General features: G+C 26.1%; 1 protein-coding gene across 3 annotated transcripts in view; it reads left to right on the forward strand.

Annotated features, from left to right (window-relative positions):
- LOC107442214 (ELMO domain-containing protein 3) overlaps window positions 1-11,138 on the forward strand; it is a 30,030-nt gene extending 18,892 nt beyond the window's left edge. For 2 of the 3 annotated variants that reach the window (XM_043056061.2, XM_016055711.3), the window contains one exon: window positions 1,761-11,138. In XM_043056061.2, the coding sequence (XP_042911995.1) occupies window positions 1,761-1,903 (143 nt within the window). In that variant the 3' untranslated portion in view covers window positions 1,904-11,138. The remainder of the gene's footprint in view (window positions 1-1,760) is intronic. The other variant, XM_043056062.2, reaches the window with a different exon arrangement.
- Window positions 11,139-11,343: the final 205 nt, after the last annotated feature.

The following is an 11,343-nucleotide window of genomic DNA, read 5'->3' on the forward strand; positions in this document are numbered from 1 at the left end:
GCTATCTGTCCTTACTGTGGGAGCAACATTGGCACACAATATGGTGCCCCTGAAAGAGTGGCCAACAAATTTGCCCTAAGTATGCCTGAATTGATAACTTTCAACCCAGGTGGGCATTGAAAAAAAAATTGTTATATTTTAGGTGCATGTGCTATACAGGTATGTATAATATAAGCTAAGTTTTTAAATTGTTTAGGAAAATTTCTTAAAAGAGCGGTTTTGGGGAAAAAAATACAACTTCCTTGCTTTTCTGTGTATTGTGCTTAAATCTAGGGGAAAACTGTAAAGAAACCATCAAATATTACTAAGAAGCATGTTTAATGTAAAAATATCACCTTCCTTTGGCAAAAGTGTAGCTAAGCATTATATTGCTCCAAATCCTTCTTATCGTAAAACTTTTACTAAAGGCTTTGTTTAAAAGTGATGGTGTGCAAATTTTGAAGGCTGTGCTATTTCCAAATAATTTGCTTAAATTGGCTTTAGAATTATCCTATTCACTTCATATTTTATAGCAATTATTCAGCCCATATTGACCCTATATTGATTTGTCTGATTCAGTCAATATTTTTCTGCCTAAATATGACATATATTTAATTGTAACTAGGCCCATTGAGGCAAAATCTAGACTTCTTAATCTTAGACCCTCAATGCATGTCCTTGTAGGTTCTTTGTACAGCCGATTTTAAACACTACTCGTGCGAAGATAAAATTGTTATTTATAGAGCTATATATAGTCAATGCGACCTGTTCTAGCTAGAATATAATTTATTCCAACTAAAATATAATGTTCAGTCAATAAGTTTTTATTAAAATTATTGATTTTTGGAAAATACAAGAAAAATTGAAATGTCAAAAAATTTGGGTTAATAATGAACAAAATAAATCAATTAACACAGTTATCGAGATAAGAAATTCTCCTAGATGAGTTTTTTTCTAACATTGCATAGGAAATTCGAAGTGTCATTTTTTTCTTCTTAAGATGTTAAAAATTTCACAAAACTGAGGTAAAAGTTGGGAAGGTGTGAATGTAGTTTGTTTGTATAAATTTTTTTCTCTTTAATTCCATTCATTAATCTTTGTTTTCAAATTTACGCATAAAAAAATAGGTAAAAACTAATTTTAATATCTTTTGTTTTATTAAAACTCAAGCCTATAATATATTAATAGTTGGTAATTCATGATTCCGCTTGTGTTAAATACGTTAACATTGTAAAGGGAACGCGACAAATAAGTTATGAAGCTTCCCCTGAGATGAGTAATTTTCCCGCAGAAAAAAAAAGAGAAGTACGTCAGCAAATTTACACAGGCTAAATTATAACCAAACATTAAGTAACTATACCAAAAAATCTTTTTCAATTCTTTATTAATAGCTGAGGGAGAAATAAGATTAATATCTAAGTATCAAATTACATTGTTTCTTTTAAGCCTTTCAAGTGCTAGATTAGTTAAGTTTAGTTTTCTTTCAAGTGTTAGATTAATCCTAATTAAAAGCCTTAATAGTTTCGCATTTATAGTTCAAATATTACATTTGAAATTCTTTGTTTTGTCTATCAGTAGACATAATAGTTATAAATATGCTTATTAATAGTTTGATAAAGTAGAAAATTCATATTTTAAATAGGAACTTGCTTATAGTAAAAAGGGACCCAGAAATTTGGAAGAACCATAGCTTTCTAAAATCTAGTAGAATGACTGATGACGGAATAACTAACATGTTGTGTAATGTAGCTATTAATTTTTAAAAACTTTATTTTTTTTAGATTTAACTGAGATTGCTAAGAAACATTCTTCTGTGATATTGAAAGAACTATCCAACTATTTAAAAGTGAACCAAGTTCCTGATAAGACGTCTAATGTTGCTCATGGATTTGCAGGAGCTGGAGACAATATAGCCACAGTATAGCCTATAAAAATATTCACCTGCACAATCCTTTTGTCAGATCATCTAACAAATGTTTTTTACATTAATATTTTAATATCTTTTTATGAGTTATGTCATTTTAGTAGTCATGATTGTTAATAATTTTAAAATTATCTATTATTATGTAAATTAATATATATATATATATTTAAAGGTTGTATCTTTGTAATTTTAATGCAAAATGTGAAAAGAATGTTCTAAATCAGTGGTCTCCAAAAGATGTTTTGCGTAAGGGTTACATGATTCCCAAAGTTTTTTTTTTTTTAATTGATTATAATTTCTGAAATCTGTAATCATATTTATGCAATTATCCATTATTTATTTAATATTTTGGTTACATTAATGAGAATTAAACTAAAATTTAGTAAATATATAAATAGCAAAATTTAGAAAAATATAGATATATTCTAATATTCATATATTGAATAAATTATGAAAAAGAATATGCTTGTATGAAACAAATTTATCAAAAAAGATATACAGTAGATCGCCGATTATCCGAACTGCTCGGGACCGAACATGGTTCGGATAATTGGAAAGTTGCTTAAAATCTAGTGTAAATGATTATTATTTATGCATTAACTTCCCTTCACACCTTTTGTAGGCTTAGGACTGGCAATACTATCTAAAATAGCTCTGGCGTGTTTAAAATTTTTTTCCTTTTTCAATTTTTAAATATTTTAAATAAAATTTTTTTTAAACTTTTTTTTTTCATTTTGAATTATTTTTATCATATTTCAGTTTTTTATAATTTTTTTTGTCAATTACTGATTTTAAAACATTTTTCATTATTTTCCATTGCAAAAGAAATCCAGCAAAGATCTCGTTTCAAAGAAGACGCGTTTTTTTTAGCAGCCATTTATCCCTTATCGTTTTTTTTTATCAGCCATTTATCCCTTATTCTTTTTAAATAAATCAACTGAACTGGATCAACATCATTTTGACGTTCTAGCCAATTCATTGCGAAATCTAATGGATTGCATGCTTCTATATGAGAAGGTACACTATCTTGAACTTGAAACTTTCGCTTCGTCTGTAGAGTTCCGATTTTCATTCAAAATTTCAGCAACAATTTCATCATTTTCATCCGAAAGATCTACTGGTTCAGAAACTTCAGTTTCGTTTGTTTTTCTGTTAAAAATTTTATTCCAAGATTTAAGATTCCAAGCACTGTAATCACTAATTATTAAACATAAGTTACAACTACCCGTTCCCCAATTATAGAACTTCAGAACTTATCAATTCATAAACTCCTTCTGCATTCCAACCATTGTAGACTATCAAAATGAAGCTTGCATTCTTCGAAGATAATTTTCTGTTGTAAAGGGCTAAAGGGGTATGTAGGTTTAGCTGTATCACAATACATATATGGCTACTATAAGAAATTTGCTAAAAAGGTTGTAAATTAAATATGATCTTCAGATGTAGGGGGTATTATTAATTCTTCTCAATTTAGAAAAATTGTCGATAGGTTAAAAAGTATTCTAAACTTTAAAAAAAACGAATTCAGACACAGTTCGGATAATTGGACATTCGGATAATAAGGGTTCGGATAATCGGCGCTCTACTGTATATGTTTATCTGATAATCGTTTTCAATGTTTATAACACGTATTTATACGCACCAGATTCTAATATCCGCTTATTTATCCAATTTCAGGTTATGCATGCAACAAAAACTAATTCTAAATAGATTAGATATACTTACGAATTTAACTGCCTAACATAAAACCTAATTTTAAAGCTATTATGGATGAAGCAAAAAAAAAATTATTTTTTACATTAAAATACATTCAAAATAATTGTCACAACTGCTAAAAAACTTCATTTATAAAATAGGGGCTCTGTTGCTCTTTTAGATTTTTATAGTTGCAAAAAATTGGGAACCATTGGTCTAAGTATTTGAAACCCTAGAGAGGATACTGAAATGCCCATTCCATTTTCTGAATTGTAACACAGAAAGTTATTTTTTTTTTAAGAATTAAATTTTATTATAAAATACAAAGTGCACTTATGTACTTATGTTTCATGCATAAAATATTAAAATAAAGAACCTTTTTATAATCAATGTTGTACAAAATTTACAACAATCGGTGATACTGAATTTTATGTACTAATCATTTCTGTACTAATGTTTATCTAATATTATGGTAATGAAAAACTGAGTAATATCTCTAAAATTTAAATAATATCTTTAAAGTTTATTTTTAAAATTATAATTGTGTATTTTAATTAAGCTGATCTTTTAATCCTTGTAAAAAAAATTTGCTTCCAATACCTTTATTTAGTTCCTTTATGTCATTTTTAACTCTTAAAATTTTTTAAATTTAAACGTGACATTTGTTTTTAATCAGAATATAAATATGTTTATTTTGTATTAGTACAAATCTTTTTATCGTTATGTGTAAATTTTATTTTATATGAATGTAAATAAATACAAACATTACATTACTAGTCAGTTAAAATGGAAATGTTTAATATTATCATAATCATGAGTATTATTATATTATTCATGCATTAAATTATGTATTTTTTCAAATGTGAACTTAAATTAATTTTGAAATTAAGTTTGAAAATTAAATAATTACTTTCTAGTTTCAGTTCTTATATTCTACACACAAGAACAGAAATGTGGCAAGTTTACATAATTTTTGATTGATTTTTAAATATTATTTAAATATTTAATGCTCAGGTAGTTCTTTAAAAAAAAACCTTAAGCATTTCTTCTTATTTCTCAAAATACAGTCCTCAAAAATAGAACAAATTCTGGAATGGTGCATTTTTATAGACTACTATTCATTTATAATGAATCATTTCTTAATAGTTTTAAATGTAATTATTCACGTTGATGAATCACTCATTTTATAAATATAATTCACCCCTATTAGATTTATCAATATTCTTGGCCTTGCATGTACAGTGTACTTTCCGAAAAGCAATATTATAGTACTTTAAATTACTTAGCAAGCCATACATGTGATAATAAATAATTGTTGAGCTACTAAGTCAAATATCTGTACAAAGATTTGCTTTGTTTAATGTGCTGTATATATTCTTAATTATAGATATATTAGATAGATCATTACACAATGTTGATTGATTTTTATTGTATAATATTAAGTGATATTCTGTTTAAAAAAAACAAGTTTTCCTACATTACATGTCTACTTAATGTCATTCCTATAGCATAGCAATGTGATTATTGATCATATTTCAGTTTCATACAGTTTTTAAAATCTATTTAATATTAGCTATGCACAGTGTACAAAATAAAAAACGGACCTCCCTGAATAATTTTTGATCTAATGATCGGATCTTCACGTTCTAGGACTCAATCTTAATGGTCTAAGGGTGTGATATCAAATATGCTATGATATTTTAAGTGCAGATGATATTTTAAGTTACAAAATGAGACACAAAAATGCACTTTCTCTGAATAAACATACCTTTTTTTGGACAGATTTAAATTTCTGAACCCAAATATATAAGGGTAGGGGCAATCTGGGAAATATAGTCCCAATAGTTTGATCAGGAGAGTGGTTTGAAGTTTGGACCCCTTAATGTTTATTTGGCTTTTTGCATAGTTTGCCATATCTAGAGATTTTTTTAAGTGAATGAAAAAGATTTTGCGCACAATTATAAAATTTGTTTATCTAAGGATAATACCTTGTGAAAAAAACAACTTTTGGCAAATATTTATTAATTTTTATTATTTTATTTAATAATAGTCTCAAATATTTTTGAATTGTAATTATTCAATTTTTCACATCATTTTAAGGAACATAATTTTTCAAGACAAAATTTGAGTAAAGTCAGTTCAATAGTTCCTGAGAAATTGAATTTAAAAAAAATTCGTATTTTTAAAATTTGATTTCTCAAGAACTATTCAACCAATTTCACTCAAATTCACTGACCTATAGTGATATTTCCCAGATTACGGCTACCCCTTATATTTTTGGGGTCGAAAATCCAAATCTGTTTAAAAAAAAGTGTGTTTATTCAGAGATTTTTGTGTCTGATTTTGCAACTTAAAATATCGTTTGCGCTAATTAATTAGCATTATTGATGAATTTGAAGTCAGCCCCTCGAACCATTAAGCATGAATCTTAGAACATGAAGATCAGATCAAAAATTATTCTGGATGGTTTGATTTTTATTTTGCACACTGTACACATATACTTAGCAATAAATGTAAATAATATTTTAACAAGATTTACAGATCTTACTAAAGTCTAAAAAGAACAATTTTCTTTTCTTAGTTTTACAGAACTTGAAAATTCTAATACCCATGTCATGTAAAAATTCCAAACATTTATGCAATTTTTATCCTTACATACTTGTTTGGGCATATAAATATTTATATATAAAAACCAACGCATCACCTCTTCAAATTTGACAAAATCAGCCTATAGTATCAAAGCGAAACGAAAATTGATAGTATTTTTTAAAACTTAAATGTTACTAAATTTAATTACATAAACAAGAATTTATAAGATACGAGAAGAAATGCACCTACTGATAAATATTGAATACTTCTTAAAATAATAATGCTCTGCATTTAGACCATCAGTGATTATTTGTATAAAATAATCAATGAGCAATGCAAAGCAATTTCCCCATTGCTTATTCGATCTTAATACTTTTTTTTTTTTTAACAATACTTAATTCTGTTTTACAATTAAAATAAAAATGGTGTAGATAAAATGTTCGAAATATTATTATTTTGGCAGATTAATAAATAATACACTTCTGTGCACTTGAAAAAAGATGTTTGGACTTGTAAAAAAATTTTCTGGGTCATATTTTGTAGATTAATATGCTTGGTAGGACGTGTAAAAGTTTTCAAACCCTGTTATTTTTTATTGTATTAAGAAGTTCTTAATTTGCATAGATTTTTTTCTAAAATTTCTATTCTAAGACAATTTACTTTTTGAATATTTTTTTAGCTAAATAGTTGTATTATATATTTTTTTTCTTAATGAAATATTTTTACATATTCATTATGATATCACTGTTTTATAAATCTGTATGTGCAATACACAAGTGCCATAATATGCATTTCATTTTAGAGGGTAGATGTATTCAATAATAGATTTGAGTATATAACAGTAACTTATTAATCTGCACTAAAATTAATATTCAATTATGTTAAATGTTATTTCAAAATATATTAGTATAGTATGTGAAATAAGTAGTATAAATTGGGTTTATTTAATACTGGAAAAATTTTACATTGTTTATTTAAAATTTTATGTTTTAAGTTGTTAGCAAATTTTGGTCTATAATCAAAGTTTTTTAATCTGGGTACTGTAAAGCACCGATTATCTGGATCAGTGAATATCAAAGCCGATCCGGTAACAAAAAAGAAAAAAATAATAATCGGACAAATTTATAAAACAGAGCTAGTTCTTGGCCGAAACAGGTGCAAAGTTAAAAATTGAATAAGTTTATGCAGTATTGCCATATTCAAGTGCTATAGAAAAACAGAATTTGTACTCTTGCTTCAAAAGTAAATGAAATTGAGAACAAATTTTTCTCCTCTCTATTTCGTGGAAGAAAAGAGAAAACTTATAAAAATGATTTAAAAAATAATAAAGCTTTATGCAGTGCTGATAAAAAAAATAGACAAGATCAATACATTTTCAAAAATGTACTTTTTTGCTGGTGTAGCAGAAATTAAATAATAACTTGATAGATTGATTATCATACAAATTAAAGTTTTGACTTTCCGTAATTAAAAAATAATGAATTTTTAATCTGAAGCATGATTGGAAGCGATTCTATGTATATAAAGGGCATTTGATTTAAAAATCAATACTTTTATTTATAATACTAGAAACCTCTAATTTTGTGCGCATTTATTCAGGTTTGTATACTAGTACAAGATACATTATGTGTGAAGTTTCATTTTAATGGATTGAGAACTTATTTTGACATTAATTAAAACACTTTTTTAAATTACCTATAATGTAAAAATGTCTCTTACCTACACCTTTCGTTAAAATGTTTTTTAAAAAATTTTGCTCAAAAATATGATCTAGAAATTTTTTTAAATAAAATGTTTTTAAACGTGTTAGAAAAGAATCCAATGTGAACACAACTAAAATGTAAAGATTTCTTTGTTGCAGGTGCCATGCTAATAAATGTATATGTGAAATAAATATTTTTTATCATGAGATAATGAATAACACGTCATTTATTTTTGGCAGGATGCAAAAATTTTGACATTTATTAAATTGCATTATTTCTAAAAGCTTTGATTATAGCCTATATAACTGTGTTATTAATTTTAAAATTATCCAGTGAAATGTTAAGGAATGGAAATTACCCTTCATAGGAATATATAGCAGTTGGTCCATGGTTACTTTTGTGGTCTTTTACAAAGTAATATTTAATTTCACTTTTTTTCTAATTATAATAAGTGCCTTCCAGAAATATTATCTTCACAGTTAAAGAAATTATTAATGAAATTTGTTTATGTACTAGTTGAATTACAAAAAGAAGAACAACACTATTTAAAGTTATAGCTGATATTATCTATGCACAATTTTAATGTATATCTATGTGCAAATTATTTAGAATATATTGTTTTATTGTAGAAATATATTTTGCTTAGCTGATGAATGTTGAAAAAAATTTGTTGTCTGTCTATTTTTATGTGATAATGATATTTTTTTAGTTGTATTTTCATTCGAAAATTATTTTTAAAGTATTATCTGTGTTTTGTGTAGTAGAAAAATTATAAATATATCTATATAATTTCATTTTATGTTTATAGCTACTTACTGGTAATTTTTTGTAACAATATATTATGTAATGTTGAATTATAATTTTCTCTTTTTTAGTCATAGCTACTCAAAATAAAAAAGATTTTGAAAGAGCCTTAATTGAGCAGCTTAAAAAATTAGAAATATATTTTCACTCATATTCTTGATAAAACAACTGTAGACAGTTTGTTTTAATGTATTTTTTCAAATAATTCATATTAATTTATAAATTTTTTTTTGTAACACTATGTGCTTTGCAGAGTATATGGTTTCAATATTTTTATTTTTCCAATTTAGTAACTTAGGGTCTTTAAACATTAAATGTATTTATTAAAACATTAAGGTGGCAGGAGCACATGAAGCAACATTTGTAAATAATAGTAAATGCTGCATATTATTAATAAAAAAAGTTACTTTTTGTTTCAGCTGACAAATAACTTATTTATTACTCATTGTAAAATTAAAGTTCCAATACTATTTTTATGCTATTTTTATGGTACCTATGCTATTTTTATAGCACGCATATTATTTTTTAAAACTCCTATGCTATTTTCGTAATTGTGAGTTTCTAACTATTATTAATGACTGTTACGTTTTATTTATTTTTAAACATTGACCACTTTACTAATTAGGAAAATAATTCAAAACGTCAATTGAAAAAAAAAAAAAAGAAGCAATAGTTTAGTGAAAATAAAAAGCATTTTTGGTCTAATTTTTTAACATTTGACTAAATACTCTCTCTTTGCATTGTTTTGACTCAAAAATGTGCAAAAATGAAAATGAATTAATTTTAATTTAGGTGGAAAAATGTTGCCAAATTAACGATTTCTTAAGAAATTAAAAATATTAATTTTTAAAAAAAAGTTAAATATTAGTTAGTTTGAATCTAAACAATTCCTTACAAGGCACTTACACTGTGGCTTTTTATTTTAATAGGCAAAAGAGCTACGAATAACTCCCATAGGAAATTGAAACTGTATACTCTTAAGAGCGTATAAACCAAATATTCCATTACATCATGTTCTGCCCATTACATCACCAGTTATAAGGTTCTAAACACCTCACATTATTTTATGTTTACCCTGTATTGTCTCAAATTAATATGTATTTAACGGTCTCACAAGAGGTAAGATAATTTAATGTTTGCCTTAAACATTAAATCGTGTTTTTTGAAGGCTCTGTCATCGCATGAAATTATGTTCTTTTGGAATAATTTGCTATTTTCATAACTGCTGTGAGTTTGCAACAGTTATTAATAACTGTTATGCATGTTTGGTCTGTATGTAGCCAGCGCCCCCTATTGTTAACTGCAAAATATCAATTCGAAGAAAAGCCACAGTTTAGCGAAAATGAAAAGCATTAGTGATCTAAATTTTTAATTTGAAAAATTACTCTTCTGTATTATCTGGGCTCATAAAAATTTGCAAAATGTGAGAATTGTTGATTTTTATTAGGGTAGAAAAATATTGCCGAATTGGTGATTTTTAAAAAAGTTTAATAACTTTTAAAATATGGAAGTTACTTGTCCGTTTTGCAGATTTGATAATTCTTTGTGGCAAAATTATATAAATAATTTAAAATAATAGCTTTTCTTCAAGTAAAATTTCCTCTGTGAGACATTTAAATTGGCGCTTTTTTATTACGAAGAGTTTTTCAAAGACTCCTTCGTCACATGTTCCTTTGCAAATAATATGCTGTTTTCATAACTGCTGACTGATTTATCATGACTGTTAGGTCAAGTTTGGCCTATCTAAAGCCAGCGCTGTCCTTACTTATTCTGAAAATGGGCAAAAGTCACAGTTTTGTGAAAATGAAAAATATTTGTGGTCTAATTTTTTAACATTTCGAAACTTACTCCAATGCTGCGTTATCTGGGCGCATAAAAATTTGCAAAATCTGATAATAAGGCAATCATCTAAATGTCGCCAAATTGGCGATGTTTAAAAAAATTTAATGACTTATAAAATATTTATGTTATTTGTTCATTCTAAAGCTCAGATAATTCTTTACGGCAAGCTGATTGATATAGTTTAAAATCATTGCCTTGCTTCGAGTGTAAGGCATTTAAATTGTGGCTTTTTTATTTTCTTTGGCGACGAATTTTCGAAAAACCATGTTAAGTGACTGCAATTGAATTCCAATATGTTGTGCCTCTAGAATGATTTTTCAAATATTTTGATTGCGGCTGTAAATTTAAACAGCTGATTTGCACAATTTGAAACATGTTTTATAAAATAGGATTGGTATTTTAATCACTGTTGTAGTATAGAAATATTTTTAAGTATGTGTTTTATTTACATTTTATTTCAGAGTAAAATATTTATTTTTAACTAATGTTATACTATGTATTTTAATTGCTCAATATTTTTTTTTACTTTTTTTGCATTTGCTACTTCTAAAATTATTGTTTTTTGTTAAAATAAAATCTTTTAGTTGCAAGGCTTGCGGAAATACCCTGTTTTTACTGATTTGTTCATTTTTACCACATATCAAAAACATAGTTTTTCTCATGAACATTTAAAATAATTTCTTCAACCGAGTATTTAAAAAAACAACATTATCGATGTCTACAATTATATTTTATATCTTTTTACAATTCTGTTTACGAAAAGTTAATGTATTAAGTGCAAACACAGTTGTTATAAGATTTACAGAT

This window comes from Parasteatoda tepidariorum, chromosome 2, assembly GCF_043381705.1.
Source record: "Parasteatoda tepidariorum isolate YZ-2023 chromosome 2, CAS_Ptep_4.0, whole genome shotgun sequence".
NCBI classification, from domain to species: Eukaryota; Metazoa; Arthropoda; class Arachnida; order Araneae; family Theridiidae; genus Parasteatoda; species Parasteatoda tepidariorum.